The sequence below is a fragment of the Epargyreus clarus genome, unplaced genomic scaffold (genome assembly GCF_041222505.1).
Source record: "Epargyreus clarus isolate Ecla_fem2 unplaced genomic scaffold, WU_Ecla_fem_2.2 ptg000021l, whole genome shotgun sequence".
In the NCBI taxonomy this organism is placed as follows: domain Eukaryota; kingdom Metazoa; phylum Arthropoda; class Insecta; order Lepidoptera; family Hesperiidae; genus Epargyreus; species Epargyreus clarus.
In genome coordinates this window covers 8,705,857-8,731,211 of record NW_027332228.1, presented here as the reverse complement: position 1 = coordinate 8,731,211, position 25,355 = coordinate 8,705,857, and the positions used below count along the sequence as shown (strand labels likewise).

General features: G+C 33.0%; 1 protein-coding gene across 19 annotated transcripts in view; it reads right to left on the bottom strand.

Annotated features, from left to right (window-relative positions):
* The window catches only part of sif (guanine nucleotide exchange factor still life), a 146,739-nt gene that overhangs the window by 71,990 nt on the left and 49,394 nt on the right, over nucleotides 1–25,355 (bottom strand). For 13 of the 19 annotated variants that reach the window (XM_073084128.1, XM_073084143.1, XM_073084144.1 and 10 more), the window contains exons 17-20: nucleotides 21,887–21,958; nucleotides 21,008–21,058; nucleotides 12,982–13,182; nucleotides 6,814–6,958 (exon numbers count right to left, since the gene is read on the bottom strand). In XM_073084128.1, coding sequence (XP_072940229.1) covers nucleotides 6,814–6,958; nucleotides 12,982–13,182; nucleotides 21,008–21,058; nucleotides 21,887–21,958 — 469 coding nt within the window. The remainder of the gene's footprint in view (nucleotides 1–6,813; nucleotides 6,959–12,981; nucleotides 13,183–21,007; nucleotides 21,059–21,886; nucleotides 21,959–25,355) is intronic. The other 6 variants (XM_073084150.1, XM_073084131.1, XM_073084138.1 and 3 more) reach the window with 2 other exon arrangements.

The following is a 25,355-nucleotide window of genomic DNA, read 5'->3' as shown; positions in this document are numbered from 1 at the left end:
AAATTAATATTTATTTTTTTACTCTAGCGATCAATCATTGAAGCTACATGGTACACAAAATGAATTATAGAATATTTTATAACACTTTACTTGTTTTAAATATTTATAGGTGCCGGTGACCACCTGTACCCTTACCAGGAGTTTATACGTTTTGACAAATATGACCGTTTTGGTATTTGTTTACGTATTTGCCCATACAATTTCCAATCAGCGCCCCTAGCGGATTGTGTCAGAACTTGGAAATAGTATGGGCCAATACGTAAACAAATACCAAAACAGTCATATTTGTCGAAACGTAAAAACTCACGGTAAGGGTAACTTAAATTTCGAACTGCCGATGATATTATGTAGTTTTATGACTCTCTTTTACTATTACTCTAATTTGTAGGCTTTTACGGCAAATCAAACTTTTTATTACACTAAAAATATCACAATGGTAAAAACGTGGTAAAGAACTCCCTATGAGTTCAACTATATTCGATTTTTTTATTAAGACGAAAATAATATGCCAAATGCAAATCTATCGTCAATCATCATTTTGATCATCATCTACACTAATATTATAAAGAGGAAATCTTTGTTTTTTTGTTTGATTGCAATGAATAGGCTTAAAAACTACTGGACCGATTTTAAAAATTCTTTCACCATTCGAAAGCTATATTATCTACGAGTAACATAGGCTATATTTTATATGAAATATATTTGATAAATAGATTATGAGGCGGTACAAAGATTGTCGGGTCAGCTAGTTTTGATATAAAGTTCACACTGAGTTTAATCAGATTGGTATAATCGACAAATATTTGACTACCAGGCAGATGCTGTAAGAACCTTCCGGTACCATTATACAAGGTTAAGGATATCTTACAATTTTACGTAAAATATTCCTATGATCACACACTCACAAACGAAAAAATAGTTAATTTCGTATAATGTGGTTTTATCTGGAGGCACGGCAGTGCCTCCGCCAAATCGAGCCTAAAAAAACAAAATCTATTTGTTAAAAAGTATTGCCCACTCAATTACATGTCTTAAAAGCCAGTTTAATTTATTTAATTTACAATTTAATAAATACTTCAATTAATTTCACTTCATTTCACAGTTGCAGACAAAATAAGACGAAGCAAAGATAATCTAGTTTATAAAGGAACTGAACTGAACAAAATTCTTATGCAATGTCTTGACACAGGGATTTTATCGAAGCGACGAGAGAATCTTTGCAACCTTCCATCTTTTATGCTAGAATATAAATTATAATACGTCGGACGTTGTGGGGGCGCTCGCCCATAACCGTAATTTTGCGTTAATATATGCTTATTACTTTTTGTATCTTCTCCTACACGCTGTCCTTAACATTTAATAACCAGGTTCTACCTATTTTATCTTTATTTTATTTTATAAATTTATTTTCTTATATTATTTTATAAAATAAACGCTTTCTATGCTAGGATTCCGTGTGTCGTGGGTACTATGGACACACATACAGACAAATATACAAACGCCCAGACCCAAAACAGAAATCTAATTATTGCTTAGATATCTATCTCGCCGGAGATCCAACCCCAGACTCTCTGCGCTTGGACCAAAAATTAAATCGGTTAAAAAACAAAAGAGAACGGAGTTTCAATCACATTTAAAAAATGTAACACGAAATTGTATACCTTCAATAATAATAACAGTTTCTTGGAAAGTATTTTAACAGTAACAAATATATATTATATACCCCGCTAATTATTTATTTTCTCGAAAAAGGGTATTTATTGGTGAAAAATATATTTTTCTACGTTCAGCGGAAGATTATCTCCTACGTTCAAAACTTTGAAGCATTATCTCTGTATAATATTGTATAGATACTAGCTGACCCGGCAAACGTTGTGTTGCCATATAAATAAAAAAATGTTAAGGGTGAACAACCCTTATCACTTAGGGGTATGAAAAATAGATAGTAGCTGATTCTCAGATCTACTGAATATGCATATAAAATTTGGTATAAATCGGTAAAGCCGTTTCACAGGATGGTATGGTAACTAAAATTGTAACACGAGAATTTTATATGTAGATAATACGTGTTGAAAATTACTCTGCATTTTGTAGCCACGTCCTTGCTTACCTACAGGTAAACTCATGTAGGTAATCGATGACGCCGGGCTGCAACCTATTCATGTACGAGTATGTATGTCACGGAATTCAGATGGTACAACTCTTTGTCGATAGCATCGGAACCGCTGCCTCTATTTGTGCTTTCTAGGAATAGTGTTGGCACTACTATATTCAGATTTTTGGGTCTAAAAACGACTTTAAAACGAGTTCGCATACTAAGGGTTTTGTACCACCGTCAGACATTGGTGTTAGTGTGACAAACCCAGCGAAAAACACTGAATAATAAAAATTAAACTTGTATAAATTTTATATTATTTAAGCATTATTTAAAACAGTGGCCGTACTAAAATGTAAAGTTTCTACCTATTAAGGTCCAAGAGATAAGCCGAACAAAACTTTATTTATTTACTGTTTCATGTCTAGTATCTATCGTCTATAGCCGCCAGCGGCCATACACACTCTATAAACACTTCAAGTCTCTAAGGTTCAATTACGGATCAAGAGATACAGCTCTGATAGACTAACGGACAACGGAGCCTTAAATAGGGTTAAGTTGACCTGTGGATTATAGAGCACCATAAACAATCCGATTAATTTTCTTATTTCCCGTGATTCGATTTCAGTACCCTTAGAATGAGTTTTTACGTTTTGACAAAAATGACTGCTTTTGTTTTCGTTTACGTACTTCCCATATATTTCCAATCAGATCTGATACAATCCGCGAGGGGCGCTGATTGGAAATGTATGGACAAATACGTAAACAAATACGTAAACAGTCCTTTTGTAAAAACGTAAAACCTCATACTAAGTGTACAGGTTATACTATTCTATGTTGTAATCCTAATATCTTCATCAGCTGTAGTGACCACACATTAGATAAACGACATAATCATTTGCTATATCTATCACCTTAAGATGTTCGTTAAATAGAAACTAATTTCGAAATCTACTGGATGTCTCAAAAGTGTAACTGTAACTTACAGCTTACTAGAATATATTCTATCATTCAATTGTATTCTAATTGTATTCCTAAAGTGTTAAATGCTTAAACGATTGAAACATGCTAATAGTACCATTGTAATAGTAACATATTAATTGAAGTTATCACTTATTGCTTCTCGAAATTGGTTGGTGTATTTATCGATATGAATTCAATACAACTCTCATTAATAATTCATGAAGATAATTGAACGAAATGTTAGTTTCGGTATTACATAGTTGAAACTTTTCTCTAATAGAAATGTTTGGCAACTAATAGTTTCGAAATTGCTTTAATATTAAATTGATATTACGATCTCTAAGGTTTATTGTAAGTAGCATGCGTTTTTACTAAATATTTCAAGTTATTATGTAGAGAGACCATACATTTTCCAACACTGAATTTTAATAATCTTATGAGTGGATTATGTGGTACTTTTGTTTATTTTTAAAAAGCTTCATGAAGAAAACGAGCATGCAGTCCACCGCATGGTAAATTGCCACTGCCAACAACATCTATTACCAACTCTATATCAAGGCTTGTACTTTTAGCCAATCAAAAATGCCTTGCTACTCCAGAGGACTAAGATGTTCTACCACCCATCAAATTTTATTTCAATGGTAATAAAATATTAAAAAGTTATACCTTATTTCTAACCTATTCACAACAAATATAATACCGAATATTTTAATGTGTTTACTAACAGCCTATATCATAGTTTCCATATTTACAACTTATTTTTAATTAGAAAAAATGAAAAACCTAAATAGTTGAAGTATTTAATAATATAAGGCAAGAAAAATTTCAGGTTAAGAAGGTTAGAAGTAAGTAAGTTGTACTAAGAGAAAGAAGACACAATGAAGATAATAAAAAATATAACATTACCTTTACAAAAACAGCATTCTTTGATTTGATGGCCCCCATGCAGTTAACGCGATAACATCTTAATATTAATAACACCTACTCTATTCAAACTTTTAAGAAGTATAAATATTTTGAAGTATAAGAATAGTATAACAACAGTAAGAATTTGAGTAAAGAGATTCTTATTTAATGAACAACAAAGTTTTATTATCAATTCCTCTAACAAATGCACTATATAGCAAACACTATAACATTAACTTTCTAAAAGTTAGAGTTTATTGTTTACGCCTACATTGGCAGCTCAGAAGTAACACACAAAGATTAACATTTACTTAGTAAGATGAATTTAATATCACAGGTGGAGCAAGCGATACACAAGCAGGAACTCTACTTTAACATTAACATTTATTGTAATTAAATTACGTAAACTCTTCTTATTGTAACGAAAACACGAAATATTAACAATAACATAGGCCTAATTGACTTCACGTTAAGACGCGGATATGTCTTCAAACACGTTCATATAGTCCTTCCAGTGTACAGTTTAACTGAAATTTAACAACCGTGAATACTAGATTTCATTAACGAAGTGTAACGTAGCGAAATAGATGGTATCTTCTTTGTCCATGCACTTGACAGTAAAAGCTTTGTATTTACACAAACAAATCGTCTCAGTTTCCGGTTCAGAGTTCTCTTTCGCGACATTCGATAAATGTATGTTTCGACGTTTCTAAACTTTCGTAACTCACAATTGGTTTTGTTATTTGTATTGTATTTTAAAATAACCTCAAAATAATATTTTAATGCTACGTTCAGGATACAATTGAAGAAGCTCGCGGCGCAGCGGCGCGCGTTGCCCACTGCGCACGCTCTGCCGACGGGATCCGAGGACACCCGACCTCACCCTGGCCGTATTCCTGCTCGAGCTCGACTATATTTCACTTCATATAACACTAACATCCCTCGTCTAATTAGATCAGACATTAATGTTTATTATGAAGTTGATGGGGAAACTACCTTCAAAGTCTTGCAATTATTTAGCGTTACTTCTCTAAGTAGTAGGGATGTTGTATGCATTGCGCGCTCCTTTAATGAGTGACCTCTGACTATTGATTTATGTTCAATGACAAAGGAAAATAGCGATGCACAAGACACTTTCGCTGGCCCTAGTTGCAAAATTATGATTTCGGTTACAAATAAGGGTGTGCCTTCTCAGAAGGGCGAACAAAGGGGCAATGGCGAGGCGGTATTAAAATCTTAATATATCGATATTTTCATGTCGGCTACGCTGCGCTTCTCGGGCGTGGTTCATTTGTCAGATGTAATTAATTGATTAAATTTTATGGCGCAGCGCCGTGTACTACCGAACGTATCTTGAAAATAATTCCTAAATAAAACGTAGGGACTGCGTCCTTCGCAAACTTCGTTTCGCTTCGAAACAAATGTTTAATACAACAATAGCAATGCTATTTTTACTCAGATGACATGATCTAAAAATAGTATTCTCTGTATAAGATGGATTAATCAATAGCTTGTTAAGCACACTTGATAAGCACAAGTTTAATTATAGTTTTATATTACAACTTGAAATATTTTTCACGACTTGGTATAAATAAATCCTCTCGGTAAATTTAGTTATTCGACTGAATGATTCGCGCAGCTTTTTAAAAAAAGCAAAACATAGTACGTAGACAGTAATTGAACTAAGCGCGAATACTGACAATCCGTATAAAGCAATTTAACCCATCACAAGGGATGGATTCGATAAGTCAGGTATTATTGAGAGCTGCTCTGGATTCCCAATCAGACCTGAGAGTATATCGATCGGCCTCGCTACATACAAAAAGCCTGTACACGGTACAGTTAGAATGCGAATTGAATTTCAACATTCACGTAACTTTGCTGCAACGAGCTGGAGTGTATAAAAGGGCAAACTTTTTCATACGGTTTCTAATTAGTGGCGAGTCCGGCTTAGTGCATCGGTAACTTAATTAGAATCACTTTGAGTGCCACCTGCTCTATGAAAGGTAATTTTCACGACGCCTCCGCTGTCTATAGACGTAATTATCTCAGGATTAAGAGTATTAGCTGTGATTTATCATCAACTGACGTAATATACGCTAATGTTTTATTAGATTACAAATATTTTTTTGATTATGACATAATCTTATCATAATGCCAATTTTATTGAATAAACACAAAGGCTATAAGATGAATAAATATGAAACCTAATCGTGAGCAGACATAAAATACATATATTGTAAATAATGAAAAATATAACGATTGTATCGAGAGAGATCGAACTAATCGAAAGTAGGGGTAGATGTAAATAATTTTTACTTGAATAATTTCGATAAATTGTTACTTAAATAAATTAATAAATTCTTCTTATAGATCATATGGCCATATCACACTTAGTCGATATTAAATGTGATATGGCCATATGATGAAAAATACATGAAGTTGAGGACTATGTAGTACATTTGTGGTCGTTTTTATTTCATTCATGTTTATTAGTAAATGTATGTCGTAATAAACATACTCGTAACTTGTTTTATATTTTCGAAACCTTCAAGCTGTATTATATACTTACTTACTTTCTGAGCTGACGCCAGAGACAGGAGTTAAAAGTACGAAATGTCTCTTAAACTTTTAATACCACTTTTTAGGAGTATAATGAGTACATTTTAGCTTTTTTGAACCTCCCTTTTACTAGTTACTCATATACTGACAAATTAAGAGTAAAATCAATTTTCTAAAGGAACGCTTCACAGAAAAACCTTAGCTCGTGGGCGTAGCGCCTGTTTACTAAAAAAGGCAACTAATTAATATCTTTTGTCTTAAAAAATCTTAATATCTTTAAAGCTTACCTCGCTAGACGTTAGATAGCAGATCCTGGAGTCAGTGCTGTCAATGGAAGCCTGCTGCACGATGCCGTAGCGGGTAGACTCGCGGTCGCTGGTGTATTCGGAGCGCACGCTGTCCTGCCGGTCGAACACGCCCCTGAAAGTTGACCTAATTTAAATATGTATTTTGTAAACACTTGTGTTTGATGTGGTCTACAATTCTAGGTTTTTATAAGAGGACGCACGGCCAAACGTGACTAAGCCAGAAAACGCTTTTCTATACGAGGCCTCTAAGGGGTTATGTATCTAAAAATGGACAAAACCCTTATAATTACACAATTAAATTATGTGTTACGCTTTAACAATATAAGATGCATGTGTAACTACGAGAAATGGTGTTAAAAAAGTTCTATCATTCCTAACCAATCACATTTTTTACAGTCCTTGATTCCAAATAAACGGTTTTTAAAATAAAATTCCATCCCCTATTAAATAACCTTAAGGGTTGATATTCCAAAATCTGTTTTATAGGTGTCCTATTATTTTCAATCAGAAAGCCAAACTCGTAAGAGACAAAATGTGCTTCTTATGCTTTAAATGCATAGACTTCGACAAGACGATTTGTAATGTAATTTTGAGACTTCGAAGCTTTGCGCTACGACATACATTACCTTACAGGTATATATATCCCCTTTTAATGCATTGGATCATTTTTTAACACGTTATCATCAATTTATTATCACATTTTTGGTAGAAACGAATACTCTTAGACAAATCATTTGAAAACCAAGCGCGTCTGTAACAAAACCATTTTCATCTCAATTTTAGAAACATTCGCGATGTTGAAGTCGCACACAATTTCAAAGCGATCGGTTTTACGGATTTATCCGATGTGACTTATTTATGTTGTGTTGTGTGTCTCGCACATTGATTTACGAGCAGAATTTATATCCAACATAGAAGATCCAGAGAATATATAAGTAACATACGTTCCACATTTATTTTAGGAATCCATAAAGTGTTTTTTTTTAATTCGTTAAACAAAGTTAGCCCTGAGGGTGAAGTTGGAATAAGTATCCGTATATAGAAATCGTGCCATATATGTTTTTCAACTAGGACATAGAAGTGTAAAGGCGAAATACCTTTACGTTCGTTTTATTATAACATTAAATGCAGTCTATCTGCTAGCAAGTAAGGAATGCCACCTGTAAGCATCTGGAAACAACTTCATATCTAACAGGGATTCTACCTGAAGTAGACAGTTAAAACCAAGATCATATTTAAACCAGCGGGCATCCACACCATTCTAGCATTCTTCACATATTCATATGAAAATAGGAAAAGTTAGTATAAATATAATATGTCTTGCTAAAACCATTATTGTATTAAGTTTGCTTGACGTTATTTTAGTAGAATAGAGGTAAAATTAATTACGTTTCATAACCCAACGTGAAATTTCCAAGGCAACGCTTGTTTTCTTTGGCCTGACACAGCGCGCTTCCCTGCTAAGCCGAACAATAACTGGCGTCAGCACGTCCATATTACAATGGCGTGACTGTGAGGCCACAGACAAGAGGAACGTTAAAACCAGGCAAGTGTGAGTAGGGCTTGTGTTTTTGACTATTTTCTTCATGATTTTTTTTGTTGCGTTTATATTTCTTTGGCCTGACACAGTGCGCTTTCCTGCTAATCCGAACAATAACTGGCGTCAGCACGTCCATATTACAATGGCGTGACTGTGAGGCCACAGACAAGAGGAGCGTTAAAGCCAGCCAAGTGTGAGTAGGGCTAGTGTATTAATGCATCTGTGAACTATATTGATTTAATTTTTGATTATTTTCTTTAGGACCTTTTTCTTTCGTTATCTCTGGCCTGACACAGCTCGCTTCCCTGCTAAGCCGAAGAATAACTGGCGTCAGCACGTCCATATTACAATGGCGTGACTGTGAGGCCACAGACAAGAGGAACGTTAAAACCAACCAAGTGTGAGCAGGGCTTGTGTAGTAATTAATCTGTGCACAATATTCATTACTTTTTGATATCTTCTCTAGGTTTATTTTGGTTTTGCTTTCTCTGTCCTGACACAGTGCGCTAGCGTCAGCGCCTGTTATTACTGACTTACATACTTACATTACATACAGATATACATGAAATTTTAAATTTTAAATATTTTGAACATGTGTAAAAACGGCTTTTAATTATTCCCTCATACAATTAGTTTGAAAAACTATTATATATTTTTTCTAATCCTCATTACTTTCTTCCAATTGTATAAAAATTCCTTTTGTCTCTGAAAGAAATAAAAAGCGAATAACAGATATACTAATTAGTCGGAAATTATCAATTCTTCGCTTAATAAACATTTTCACGAATATGTTCTAAATAAAATGGCTACTGTAGTAGTTTTCCTAAACATAAAATATAAGAAAGCTACCAAATTGGACGAACACTTCGTGTAACAAATATTTATAGGGGACCGTGAACATTTACTATCGGGGCCGTGTGCCTTTTGGCCGCCTAACGATTAATTATACAGATTAGGAACCATAAACTATCCAGGTCATACCCCCAAACACGCATAGTACATTTATATAAATTTTAGTACAGAATTGACAAAATTTTCCTCCTAGCTTAGGCTAAATTTCTGGTATATAACAGCGGGTATGTTATGTTAAGTAAAAGCAAAAACATACATATACTAAGTATACTCGCTGAAGTTATACTAAATAGGTTTTAAGTACGTATCTATCAAATGAAGGTGTGTTGGAAGAGATATCTTAGAGCAATAAAGTATTTTTGTACAGTTTAATTTTTAAATTGTCAAATATAGTGTGTACAAAAATGTTTACATAAAATAAATGGGCATTTAATTCACATAGTTTACGTTAATATTTAACATTTCTACTTGTTCAAATAAATGAAAACGCAAGTCCATAATTTCAACTCTCGAATATAACTCCATAATTTCAAAGCTCGAATACAGTTTTTTGTTCCCATGCACAGAGTTACTTGTAAAATTACATAACTAAACATACGTCACTATACCCATAGTAATGGTAATACCATTAGTGTAGACCAATCCGACAAAAAGTTTCGTCGAATATCCTGGCATTTTTACATTTCACTAGATGGAAAATAAATGTTCACACGTCAAAGTAATTTAAATTCATCCTGTCGGGGTTCAAGCTAGCGAATATTATTCTATTTTTTACTTCAGTTTTGTTTCAGCCACTGGTGACATAGACAGTAACTTAGCAAAGTATTTATGTAAGAAAACGAAGTGTTTTATAATCAATTTATATAATTTAAGGTACTTAATGACTTCCAGGTTGTACAATTATATTGAAATGAAAAAATAATATTAGTACGCAGAAGTGTTCACGATCTAGATTTGGTAGACGATAAATTGGAAAGATTGATTATAATTGGTAACGGGCGGCAGAATTTTATTCCAAAGAGATAATTTACGGAGAATTCAAAGAATACATAAAGGTATATTTTGTGGATTTTATTTTATGCTTATTTAAACATGGATCACATAAGAAGTAAAGATGAGAACGAGACGTATTTTTCTTTAGAAAATAACAAGTGATTTATCTACACTAATATAATAAAGAGGAAAACTTTGTTTGTTTGTTTGGTTGTAATGAATAGGCTCAAAATGTACTGGACCGATTTTAAAAATTCTTTCACCATCCGATAGCTACATTACCTACGAGTAACATAGGCTATATTTTATATGAAATATATTTGGTAAATAGATTTTTAGGCGGTACAAAGTTTGCCGGGTCAGATAGTTTACAAATAAAACACATATTCACAGGGATAAAATCGAAAAGTAAGCTATAACTAAAAGTATTTAATACCTATTACTTACATGGAAATTATTTTTAATTTTTGTATTCGTTTTGTCTTATAGTGTAATAGTGTTTTACTGTTAGTGCGAATAAACTAGGCTATGTTTTATTTAAAACGTTGTAAGAAATGTAAACAATTCCCTCGTTAGCAACAACACTTCAAGAAATCTTGAAGAAACAAGACTCGGCGAAATTTCTGTTATTAAAATGTACGTACCTACAATAAAAATATGTATTTTTTAAGACGTTTTATATTACAATAAATTTTCAACATTACACTGATTATTAATAGTCATGTAGTCTACACAACAGTTTGCTGCAATGAAGTCTTAAAATGGTTGGAATATAGTTGTAAAACTGAATTATCTATTTGACCAGCATCTTGTAAAGATAATTTCATATGTTAAGTTGAATAGCTTTGCATCTTAATAAATGCATATAATTGCTACACATAGCCATGCCCTCTCAGTTCAAATTGCGGCAATATCGTTACAAAGTCAGTGGGGCCTATGGCCTTTAATCTTGAGTAACATGCCATTTCCATATTAGCTTATATTTTCTCTTGCAAGTATGCTATACGATATGTCAAATATTACCGAACAACCCTAGATATGTGAGGAAAAAGGGAAAATATCTAAAGCCCTCATCGTGTCGCGAAAATCGATGCAGCAGTTTCTAAGATTAAACCATATAGACCGCCAAAAATGTACGGTATTTTGTAAAAATATTAAAGACAAATGTTCCTGCTTAGATATCAAAAACAATGCATAGTAACTCACACACAATGCAGTCAACAAAATCACGGACAGACATATCGATTTCATGCATATGTTCCAACGAGGTGTTCGTTAGGCGTAACTCATTATAAAAATTGTTAATGCCACATGAATTTATATTGAATGTTTAATTACAAAATCATTATAACGGCACTTGAAATAAATTAAATACGAAGCATCGGTTACACAACACTTTCCCTACTGCCGTGTAAATAACATGTACATATTTAATGTACATTTGGACAGAAAATCTGTAACAGAAACGAGCGGCAACATTTACATAAATTTATATTGTACCCAAAGCATTGTCCGTATTTTAGGGATGCCAATTTCAAATCATTGATGGAAGAATCGATTATTGGACTAAGACCATCGATTTTCTTATTCGATACTAAGCAATGAATCGGTCTAGTGTCGATGTCAGAGACTAGAAAATCTGCATTCGACATTTTTCCGGTTTATTTTTCAGCGATGTTTCAGAGTTTGAAATAAAATGAATAGAACGCTGAAGCTTCGAATTTTTTGTCAAATCGAAATTCCAGTTTTTGTATTTTTAAAGATTGACACAGCCTTCGAATTCGGTGATTCTCTTCGAAAAATCTATCTCGGAAAATCACCATCCCTACCGCATTTTCGATCTTGTCTCGTAAATGAAACACAATTATACGATATCGATTCCGACAAGGTACGAGGAAACATAAATAGACCCTGATTTTTATGTTCCGTCCCACGATCCCCAAATTAACGTTCCTTAAAGTTGTAATTTTTCTCAGAACACCCATAAGGGAAGGAATCCCATTTCTTTTATCATCTATTAGGAGAGTTTATTTTTAGTGACGTATTATCAATAATAAATTAAATTCTAATGTCCTTTTAGACTCCACACTCAATCATTCCATACTAAATCAGTACTTAGTGTAATGGATGTAGAACGTGCCTGCTTCTTTGTTTTTATACAATATGAATTCGTTGGTAATTACTTGGGGATTTTGAATAGAAAGACGTCTGAATACGTCTTATGAAGTTCTGAAAAGTTTTGCCCGACTTTTAATGTAGCTAACATTTCTGGGTGAGATATTACCAAACTAATAAATTCAAGCTTATTTGAATTAACTTTTAAGTTCCTTAATGTAACATTTAACTTACTTCGAGAAACTTCCTGTAATATGAACGTAATAAAAGCTACGTAATATATCCTAGGAGTCAATAACAAATGCTTTATTTATTTTAAGTCTATTTTAAAATAATAATATAATTATTCTTTAACTTTTCGAATACCTATTCATCACATACATGTTTAATTGTATGTAAATATTTACACGACACAAATTGTGCCTATAAAAATAATTTAGTTAAAAGACAGATTAAGAAAAAGCTTAGAAAGTGGTATTTGAATGATGAAGCAAGTAGAAACAGTACTGCCCTTAATGATTTATAAGAAAAACCGTACTACAGCGCTTTATCAATTAAAACTACATGAACTCGCGAAAATAGACAATGTCTGAGCAGTTTAATGTGATGTTTGAAGTACCAAATAGTTTAATGAGTTTAGTACTTACCGTTGTTCAAAGCTATCATTGCGGTTGCTTCTGTAACCGGAGTCGTTGAGGCTTTCTTCGTGGCGAAGGCTGGGTAACGAGTCCCATGGAGAGCGGCGTGGGCCTGGTGGTGGGGCGCCACGCCAGCCATCAGAATGTCTGTACCAGGCCGAGCGTGCTGACTCCCCAATGCAGGAGGCGCAACGTGAAGCGCTCACGAAACTGCGATGGAAATAAGTACTGTACCCTTAGTATGAGTTATTACGTTTGCTCGAAAACGTTCAAAGTTTACGAATTCGCTGATACAGAGCCCCCGTGAACCGTATTGGAACTAAATTCCACAGTATAATTTTGAAAAACGGAACAATAACGCTATCAAAATTAAATTAAAAATAAATGCGTTGTATTTATATTTGTAAAATCAAATATATAACTATTCCGTTTTTAAAACTCATAATGTGAAATTTTGGTTCTGGTACGGTCCACTGGGGCGCTGTGTGTACAAAAACGTAAACGGTTAACGTTTTGGAGCGAACGTAAAAAATTATACTAAGGGTACTAATGTGTTTGTTATGTCATACAGTGAAATGAGATGGTAACAAGAAGGATGCTACATGAGCATGTTTTGCAGAGTTGAAGAAGATTGCAGAAAAAGTATAGGTGTGAAGAAGTTTGATAGAAATAATTTAACAATATATCATTAGTCTTATTTGAAACATACGTATCCAAAGTATCTTAATATCCTGTGAATTATTAAGATCAAACAAAATAAGTTGTTTGTGCACTAATTGAAATAAGAGGCTTTAGTTTTTAGAGTTTGTTATAAACAATAACAAAGTAAAGGGACTGAAATTATAATAACCTATGGACTCGTTAAATAAAAACTTTGAACTATTTAATAAAACTTAAAAACGGCAATTTTCCCGACTGTTTGAACTCGTTCGCCTTCACCGCTTATCTTTATTGACTCTCTGTTAAATCTCTACGTGAACTCGGAAACTACGTTCCAAAGAGGATTTATCTTCAAACACTGCATTACAAATTGAAGCAACCTTTCCGCTGTATTCTAAGTCATCTTCATTAAGTACTATGTAGTTTCTGGTTGCGACATCCCTTTACGGCATTACACTTTACTTTGTAGCTATTATGTAAGGAGACTCATACCAATTTTGATAAAATTACTAAAAACTATGTACATAATTTATACTTAATTTATGTAAATTTCATACAAGAGAAATTATCCCGTTAAATATGTTAACTAAATTTTTCTACTTTTATCAAACTGAATTTGAATATGGTCTAAATCAGTATTTTTAATGACGCCTTGGGGTTCTCATAAAGAGGTTGCAGGTTGCAGGTTTAAGAGGGACACGCGAAACCTTATAAACATTTTAAAGTTTTAAAAGACGTTTTTATTAAAAAATGACAATAAAGGGATATTTGTGAACTTCGTTATGTATCTAATCGATATTTAGTTGTGGAAGTATATAAAAATGTTGTACAGCATTAATATTTGTAGTATAATAGAAAACAAGGAGTCGCGAAAATAAGGGGTCGCGAAATATTTTCACAGTCTAGGGGGGCCGTAATAAAGTAATAAAGAAAACCTTAATCAAAATAATATTTTGAAATTTGAATCGGAAAATATTTCAATCCGTTCTCAACATTGCACAAATAAACGTAATTTAAAATGAAATTCTCGACGTTCCCTCGACGCCAGGACTACTTCGTGCCTGTTGCGATAGCCGCTTCGAATTCCATTATGAGTTTAGCAGTAGACATGACAGCTTGCCTGGCCGATGCTATAAATAGCCCTTTCACATCAAATGTTTCATAACAGCTACCAAAATAGCTTCTGAACCGTAAATACAACTAACTTTGAGTATTGAGTAAGTTCGTATTTATACCCAAAATATTTCTCTATTGTCTTTATATCTCTACATTTACAATTACGTGAATCTACTTATATTACTCACAGTGGCAGACTAAGGCCTTCGGAGGCCCGAAAGGGAAAGTTGAATCGAGGCCCATTCTAAAAAGTTTATTTGATTTCATAAAATTACACTCGTCGACAAATACGACCCTGGTGACCTGTTTTTTAACTAATATCACTGTGTTTGGGGCCCCAAAGAAACGGGGGCCCGCGGCAGACCGCCCCTAATTAGTCCGCTAGAGACTACTCGTACTTGTGATAACAAGCATAACAAGCTCTAATTTAATTATCTGCAGTGATAAATGTTAAGTCATTAATTATAAAATATTTTTCAATTGAAAGTATTCTGAGATAGTTTAAAAATAGTTGTGACCTCCCGTAAAGCGCCATTAAGGGTGAAGAATTAAATATAACAAGTGGTTTGTTGTTACTATATTTAGCACGAGTGTGATTTCAACGAACACGTTTTAAATATACAGTCGTTTAAGAATAAGTATTATTGTTTAATACGTGATAAATTTTGTACTTATAAAATTCAATATTCATAATGAAATGGTATTCAGTGTTTCTATATTAATTATATTTCCTAATAAAGATTTGAAAAATAAAAATTAACTCTGTGTTCTAAAAAGCATAATTATGTGTTATTTCAGATATTCTTACTGTACATACACGTTGCTTATATTATTGAACACATTTCTAAGAAACCTTGATGTGTTAAACCGTTAAGGATCATACCAGAAAGTTAACCTTAGAAGATTATTAAGGTAAGTTTTAGACAACACTTTGAATTTCAAAAGTTTCTTAATCTCTTTGTGTTAGATACGTAATACAGATATTATAATCCGCCTTTATAATACCGTTCATATTATAATAATGTACATACACGGTACATATACTAAAGGCAATACGGTAGCACCGCTTCGGGTAAAAAGATAAGAATTTGATGTATTTTCAGATTACAACCTTATGTTACAGAAAATGTCGATAGCATCCATAATAAGTTACATACGTCCATGTTACATACGTGACAAGACGCGAGTGTAGCTTAATATTTAATGTTTCTCAAATGTTAGACCTACAATGTTAAGAGCTACCTTTTTAAAAATGTAGTAGAAATTCTCAAAACGAATGTGTAGAACGCGTGGTATAAAATGGGAGGTTAATTTAAAGATATATTTTTGTAAAATTTTAATGTACCTATTCCTGAATATCCCTATTTTGTTCCTACTTTTGTATATTGCCAACATATAAATTAATCAAAGGCGATATATAATTAAATAATCTTATATTTAAAATTCTCGTATCACAATGTTAGTTACCGTACTCCTCCGAAACGGCTTTACCGATTTTCAACACATTTTATATGCGTATTCAGTAGGACTGAGAATCGGCTACTATCCATTTTTCATACCCCTAAGTGATAAGGGTTGTTCACCCTTAACATTTTTTTTTATTTATATGGCAACACGTTTGCCGGGTCAACTAGTATTTTTATAGAAACACAATTACACAAGCGTACAATTTTAAGAAATGTAGTTATAAATTCAATGTATATGATAATAAATCCGAATTTAGGATATTTTATTTTTTTCGGATCTTATTTTGTATTCAAGTAAAAAATCAGGTCAGTAAAAATAATCAGTTTAAAAATCTTTACATTTCGATCCAATGAATATTTTTTGTAAGACAATCCATTATTCAGTCCGTATAAAAGGTTTAAAATACTTTTTACCGCTGATAGATATTTTATGGCAAATCCAGTAAAACGGACGAACCCTTCCTCGAAACCCACCCTATAAAATGGTACACACGTCCCTGTTATACTAATAGAATTCGAAGCGACGTGCAAATCCCATTCGGATTCTATCAAGGGAATTCGATGGATTATCAACCTATCTTATGTTAAGCAGGTATTACAAATTTTATAAAACTTTTTAAATACGTATATGAAATATTCCATAATCTAAATTTTCGTTAGCCTATACAAATAGCGCTTTAGTGAAAGGTATGTGACTAACTAAGTGTAACTAAGTATCTGACTATTTTTTAGTTAAACGTTGTTTGCATGTAACATTAAGTAATGAATACTTAAAATTCAAAATTGTATGTACAGCTGATATCTTATACGGAGAAATAAAAATATATTTTATTTTTAATTCCCGTCAAAACATAAAAACCAACTTGAATTTGAAAGTTATCATATTTTACAAGAAATGAAGATAAAGAATTTAAGGAAGTACCAGTAACATTAACATTTTAATTTAAAAACTTTTCATAATTAATATACGAGTATTTAGAAAATCGTAATCCACTTAAACCCTGTCTCGTCATACATTTTTACCTAATATTATTAAAACCATAGTCATTTTTACGCAAAAATGTTCCCAAACGTAAAATATTCTCATAACCCTTTCTTCCCTTTAATATAAAACAACAGCAATCTTTTATGTCATCTGACAATTCTTTGTTCAGGCAAAATTCAAGGCCGTGCAAAAATGTGCTTTGAACTTTAGTGCCTGTCCCTACCTACTCACATACTATTCAGACGAAACAAAGAGTTTATAACCTTCTTGTGTCAAGAGCGGAGCGAGATACACTCAATGAATGACTACGTTTTTCAGGCCCTACATCTACAACAAAATTGCTAAAAGTGTAAAGTGAAGGACGTACACACGCCAAGCACTACTTGATATCCAAAAGTGGCGCGGCGTTGTCTCATTATGACATGGAGTATTCTTAGCCATCACTAAGAAACCTGTTACTCCTCGCTGCAATCAATTTAGTGCTCTACAAACTACTTCCTTCCCCTACTTCTGCGTAAAGTGTGTATTATCGTCTTCAACGCTTTATTGTCCCGCTGGTATGGATTTCCCCTCAGAGTGAAAGTGACTTAGGCCATAGTATGCCAGGCTGGCCAATTATGCGAATTAGTAGAATTTACACATCTTTAAAATTTTTATACCTTCAGGCACGATCTTTTTGTCACCTTTCTATGAATTAATAATAATAAATTTATTAGATACATCTAACTTCGAAAAATCAGGGGTTTGTAACTAAGATTCAAACTTAGGAATACCCTATTGAGAAGCCAAGTTTCAATCACTATTATCTTATTACTAAAATATTAAACAAAAAAATATAAACTATAAATATTTCAAGGTAAACGTTCTATATTGTATTATCTAAAAATATTTTTAACGAGGCAAGAAGCGTCTTAGAAAATATTTTTATACCGTAGCATCCTCTAAGAAAGTGTCAACTCTGTTTATAAGTACAGTTATAATTTTAGATTCAGACGATGTTCACAAGCATTTCTATGCATAATATTCTTTGACGCATAAATAATTTTAAGGAAAACGAGAAAATAATTGACATTAATAAAGTTGTCCGCGTAGGGAAGTAACACTAAAGATAGTAGAACCCTTTGTGATGCGATTCCAAATTTATTTCGCTGAAATAACAGTAATGTTCTGGTTTAAAGGGTGTGTTAGGGAGATACTCTCATACCAAGTGTTTCAAATTAGTCCTTAGGGTAGCAACGCATCTGTTGTCGAATGAATTAGGGTATAACTCTAATCCTATCTGGGGTTGATTGTAAATTTCCACGGGTCCAAGCAGTTGCCGCTTACCATCAAATGGACTGCTTAAATTAAATTAAAAGTAACAAATTCAGATAAAATATCATCAGATTTACAAACCAAACGACATTTTTAGAAATGTAGAGTGGTTATTAAAATAAGTGTAATAATTACTGGAACCCGTCAGCCTTGCGGTCTATTTGAATAGCTTGAAACGTGCTACGAATCTAGCCTGAGGCGATGTGAAATTATAAAAATATTTTTTAACTTTTTAAGCACATTTTAATTACTCTTACTTGGGAGGAAACAATGAAAAATTTTAAATTCAATCTTTTGAACCTTCGTACTCCATACCTATACTAGTCGCTAGCATTGTTTGATTAAAAAAACAGTTTTGCTGAACCTAACGCTATACGTGTAGTTGTGTAGGTATCTACTCCGTATAAGAACCGTCTGTCTCCATATTTTATAATGAATCTTTATATTTCTGTAACACTCTAATGTTATATTTTAAAAAATGCTCTTTTTACACTCATAGCAACACATTAGGATTTCCTACATTTTTCACGCCATAGATACACATGTAGAAGAATATACAGACATCCAGACCCAGAACAAAAATCTTAATTTCTTATTTAAATGTCTGGCTGACCCGGGGTTGAACCGGATACCCTCTGTGTGTCAGATCAGTATGGCGAACGCATATAGGTCGTCCAATATTGAAATATCACTCTAGACCAAGTTAAACTCTACTAACTTACGGACCATCAACACGCTAAGTCAATACTTTAATATTATTCCGTCTTAGAGCTAAACACGTGTTTGCAGTGTTATGTATATTTTTATTACTTGCAAGCGAAAGAGCCCTATGTTCCCCCACTCACGTCGGTCTTATGAATGCACTGCATACGTTACAGTTTAAAATATATATAAAATACATAATACATACATGTTAGAAGCGGATTCTTTGAATATAACACATTTATTGTATGAGAAACCTTCTGAATATTTTATTTTATTAAACACATAAACTGTGAAAATTTCAAACTTATTATGTTTCAAAAGCTGTACTCTTTAAAAGTAGGACAGATGGAAGGACGGGCGAGTAAGCTTAATAATAAAGTTCCTTTTTGTATGGAACCCGAAAAAGAGTACATAACGTTCAAGTTTTGGGACGCTTTGTTATAAGACCACTAAAAACATATTGTACAGAGTTGGTTGATATTTTCACTTTTCTGCAGGATGGCTGAACTCAAAACCTTTGCTTTTTATATCCATCCACTAAAGTATGGGTTTATTAAGCAGGTTATTTCACCGGGGAACTTGGTGACCCGAGGCCGTAACAATGATTTTCTGATAATGATCTAACTAAGCCATTCTATATGCCCTAGAAAATAGTTTCATTTTTGGTGTAAATGACCGATCGATTCTTAGAATTACAGCTCAGGTTATTGACAGAGTTATAAATGACCTATTTGAAAAAAATCTCAATCATTATTTCCAAAACTATGAAATGTTCTTGATTATTAGCAGAGTTTGCCAAAGTATTTACGCAAGGAATAATCAGTTTCATATTTAACTATATTTATAGCAACTTTTTTCGTAAAATTCAAATAAAATATAAATATTATAATAAAACCTGTGGTTGTGAGCAAAAACTGAATTAATAAGTTAAACGCACAAGGAGAGACAAGAGTCTCATGGAGCGAGTATAACGCTTTCTTCCTTACCCTATTACCATCGCATTTTCACAAAAAATATACGACGCGGTACCGAACTGGGCCTTCATAACTTTTTTATTCGTTTCAATATTCCTGTTCAATTCAATACTGATATAAGAACAAATAACTAATTTTTAATTTGACTAATAAGCACTGTTTATGAGCCAAGTTGTCAATTAAGTAAATATACGTAACGTAAATTAACATTTCAAAAGTATTCATGTTATTGTTTCCGAAAATTAAGATACTTGTGTATAAATACGTCTCTTCAAATAGACTGAAAATTGGAATAAAATAAGGTAACAATGGGGCCTGCTAAAAATACAGCGCATACCCATGTCACTTTTAATAAAGTTGTATTTTAATTAATTCAATTTATTTACACCGTAAGACGACATTTTCGGCTTTCCTCTTCTTAAGATTTTATTTTCAAAAGGATTAGATGAAGCTTTTTTATTTATTTACATAATCAATATTTAATCTCTTTAAATAAAAAAATGAATCTATATAATATACTGGGAAGCGAACCGTAGAAACCATGTTATTATAATACCTTCGTTTTATCGAGTCGATTGTTAACGACAGAAGTATCTGTACTCATTTTATTAAAAGCATTCACATTTGAAAAGCAAGAATCCTTATTACATAGTATCTATAGCTAACACAAAGAAAACAATCGGCGATCAGAATCATTCACACGAAAATAGAATCTTTAATATTTTGTTTTGAGGAACCTATTGTGCGACAACAATAAATTGTTTTACAGTACTTACTGTACAATAAATTGGTTTATGATACAAATAGACACTTACCTTGATTGGTGATCGCTGAGGTAGCCTTGATCACGATCGCGTACTCGATCCCTGTTAACAATTACCACAATAATTATAAGCTCGAATTATATTTGATACACTTATACATACATACATTACACTTATAGCTACACTCAAAGCAACATTGGATTTCCTTGTAGGTATCTTGATTTCAAAGACAAGTATGCTTGTATAAACAATTACAGTCATCTGCAATACTCTGTATGGAAGCTTGATATTATAAGCATATGTATATCAATAAAGCAATATCATTACGCTGACTTTAAATGGTAGGTAGAGTTTAATGCTGTAACAAATTTTCTGATCCATTTCTTCGTAATAGCCATTTGGTTCAAAAGTAATTCATACACCAATTTTTCAGCCCTACTTTAATGTACCTAAAGAATTTCAATATCAATTACAAGTATGAATATCTGTGGGCATATGTTTCGTGACACCACGAAAAATAAAAATTATATACCTACGCATTCCATTTTAATTCACTAATTCATAAATAAAAGGCCATAATAAATATGCGCTTCCTGTTAGATGTTCTACTATCTAGATGTTACGTAACAAGACTACGATTTCGGTAAATGTTGAAACTATATTATTTTTGTCTTATGATTATTTAGTAAAGGTACGCTACTTTGAAAGTGACATTTAAGTTACTTTGAGAGTGAAGACTTGTAATCCTAGCCCTGAGTTTCAGTTATTTTTTCGAGTTCGAGTTGCCCAAGTTGCCATTTTCAATTAACAGCAACGTAAAATTTGCTTTATTTAAATAAAAGAGAAAGTAACCATCACACAACCCCGAACCCATAATTACTTTTGAAATCATTTTCATATTAAAACATAACTCAAACGAAAAAAACAAACCTGGTATTGTGGTCACTCAGATAACCGCGTTCCCGGTCCCTCTCCCTCTCCCTCATAAGTTCGTTGCGGTCGCTAGAACAATAGATACAATCGAAATTTTAATCACAGCTTAGATAAACAATAAAAAGAGCACGCCCCACTTTGTACGCTTGGAGATAATTTCAGCAAATATATAACTGTGGACCAGTGACTCCCAACCATTGAATGTCACAGCCAATAAACCTTGTGACCCTCTTATTATAATACTGAAATTATATTTTAATGATTTCTTTATTAACAATAAACTTATTCATTCATTTTAATGTCTAATCATTGTGAAACAAAGTAGCTATACCTAAGCTATGCTTTTTTCATGACGTTATTACATATTTAATTTTGTAGCATTACATTAAAATATTCTTGTAATAAACCGATATTGTGTAAACAGATCTTATTATAGTTAATGCGATCCCCAAGTTTGAGAAACGATGTCGCACAATGAGCAACTGTGTTTGATGAGTTCTTCGAACTGAATCATGAATTGGAACAATGTTTATTTGCTCATTTATAAGCTTAAAATATTTAAGGCGTAACATTAATTGTAAGCTTTGTATAATCTTTAATATTTCACGAGTTGTTTCAAAGAACAAAAGGCGATGACAGCTCAGCAGTGTATTTAGCCTTCAACTCTAAAGGTTTTAAAAATGTAGAGCTGATTTTTAAAGTAATAATAAAATTTATCGGTTAATGCTCGTATACTCGTAAACACTTTTTTAAATAAGTGGTTTCGGTTGAATTAACATGACAATTGATGAAGGTAAATTTTTATCCTTATTTTTAACCTACTTTAAAAGAGGAGGTGTTGTATTCCACTGCTTGTACTCGTATGTATAAAAGATTGTATGTACACAATTTTCTCAAAAACTGCGGATCCAATTTAGATGGGGTTTTGAAAGCATGTTTTAAAAGGAAGGTTCTGATATATAGTATATTAGAAATGTTTTGGTAGTTTTCGTAAAAATAGAAAAAAGAAGATAAGTAATCTTGAATACCTCTAAGGTTCTAAACCAATTTCAAAATTATTTTCATTACGTCGTAAAATGATAAATCGTGAAATGATAAATGGAAAACATTCAATTTTTTTTTTTTAATAATTACTTATTTATTGTGAATACAATATTTTTTAAATGGATTATAATGGATATTTATTTTGGATACAATATCTAAAACGATTATTAAGGCTTTCCATGTTTGTGTAAACTTTGTAGCGTTTCAGTGAACTTTCTCGCAATAACTATCTGATGCCAACCACAACAAATACTAGTAATCCTCTTTAAATATTTAGATATCAAACTAAAAACATTAATTTAATGAACAGAAGAGAACTATCCCATTTATAAATGAAAGTGAACGCTTTATTTCTTTAAAGGGGTTAGTAAACGAGCGACATCTAACGTCAACGACTGTGACCGCCCGTCGCCAGGGAACGTCAGGCGTTAGTAGACACGAACTGTCGCTCGTGTGTTACCTGCCTAACTGTATGCTATCACATCATATATGGAATCCGAAACAAACACCGAAAATCTATCTTATAAATTTAAAAATATTATATAACTCGTGTAACACAGCGATTTCCATACCGGAGTAACGTATGTACCAGACCGTTCCTCAGACAAACGGACGAATATCCCAGAAATTCTAAACTGAGATTGAATACATGTCGTCGTCAACCCATTGCTGTCCCACTGGTGGGCGCGGACTTCCTCTCAGAGATGGAGGGGTAAAGGTCGTAGTCCACCGCGTTAGTCAAGTCCGAATTGGTAGACTTCACACATCACATAATTTCTGAAAAGTCTCAGGTGTGTGTCTTGGATTCGAACCTCGGGCCTTCAGATAAAGAAGCTGAGTTCCTACCAACAGGTTATTATTGCTTAATAATCATTGACGACATAACTGTCTACTTCAATTTATGTTTTACTTTCCCACAACTCCTACAAGACAAACTTTCGCTAAGTGAGTCTGTAAACTTACACAATGTCGATTTATAATTTATTTACGGAACTTCAGATCTTCTTTATTACCAAACTTCGTTGCTAAGTATAAAGTGACCACGAGCCATTTTTATGCTTATATACTTCATTCATTTTAATGGGCAGAAAAAATCACTAACTAATAACCCACTCTTCTTGGGATATGTATTACAGACAAGTATATTGTGAAACTATTATATATTACGACATTCACCCATCCGTTGAATGGATAAGGAATATTTTGAACTCATTGAAGAAAAAATCACTTCCTATATTATTACTCTATCCGATAGTAGGTATCGCTTAAGGTTCAAACTGTGCGAAGTAATGATACATGTCAAACTAAAGGAAAAGCAAATTCTCAAATAAATACATTTTATTTCATACATTCTCATGGTTACCACTCCTTATTTTTTCATTAATCATAGTCTGACCAGGATTCTTTACCCACCCCACTCGCGTGGAATTTTTATTACACAAAATTTGATATAATAAAAGCTTTTATCCATTAAGCATAGGCTGATGGTCGTCCCTAATTCGGATTTTCTACTACTTCCCCTATGCACAAAATCGCGTCTGACTAGAGTGGTGAAGTCCTCAGGCCACCGCCAAACACAACAAAAGGGTTATATGAACATCTAGCTGACCCGGCATACTTTGTACCACCTCAAAGTCTATCTATCAAGTATATTTCATATAAAATATAGCCTATGTTACTCGTGGATAATGTAGCTTTCGAATGGTGAAAAAATTTTTAAAATCGGTCCAGTAGTTTTTGAGCCTATTCATTACAACCAAACAAACAAACAAAGAATAAGAGATAAAAGATAATAAGATATAACTAAAAGAAAAAATCCCTACTGTCAATTAGTTTCATCTTTAGATGTATGAACTCATACGTAGGACTATCTAATTTTGAACATGCTTAATTGATTGAGCTATTTTCTTTCTTTTATTTTCCTACTCTTATTTTTTTTATATAAATTAGAAGTAGCAGACGAGCATGCAGTCCACCTGATGGTAAGTGATTACTGACGCCCATGGACATGTGTAATCAACCCAGACAGGATTAGATATTCCTATCTGAGGTCGGCCACACATGCGCCGCTACCCCTGAGGACTAAGCTGTAATGCCTCGGAAAAGTATGTCTCCTTTACCACACCCTTCAAACCAGAACACAGCAGCGCTTAACACTGCTGTTATAATGCAGAAATAGGTGTGGCGGTGGTGCTGTCGGAGTCGAACCATAAAGGGTTCTACCACCCCATATAATCTCTCTATTAGTCTAACCTTATTTATTGGTCTAGGTTTATCATATCCTCACATAATTCTATTTATTTATTTCTTTGTGTTGTTAACTGTTTTCAGTGCATTATGTGAAACATTGCTTCTGAGTCAGAAATAGGGTTAATGTCGATCATAGCTTTCTTCTCTTCTCTTTATTCTTAAGTATCAAAAA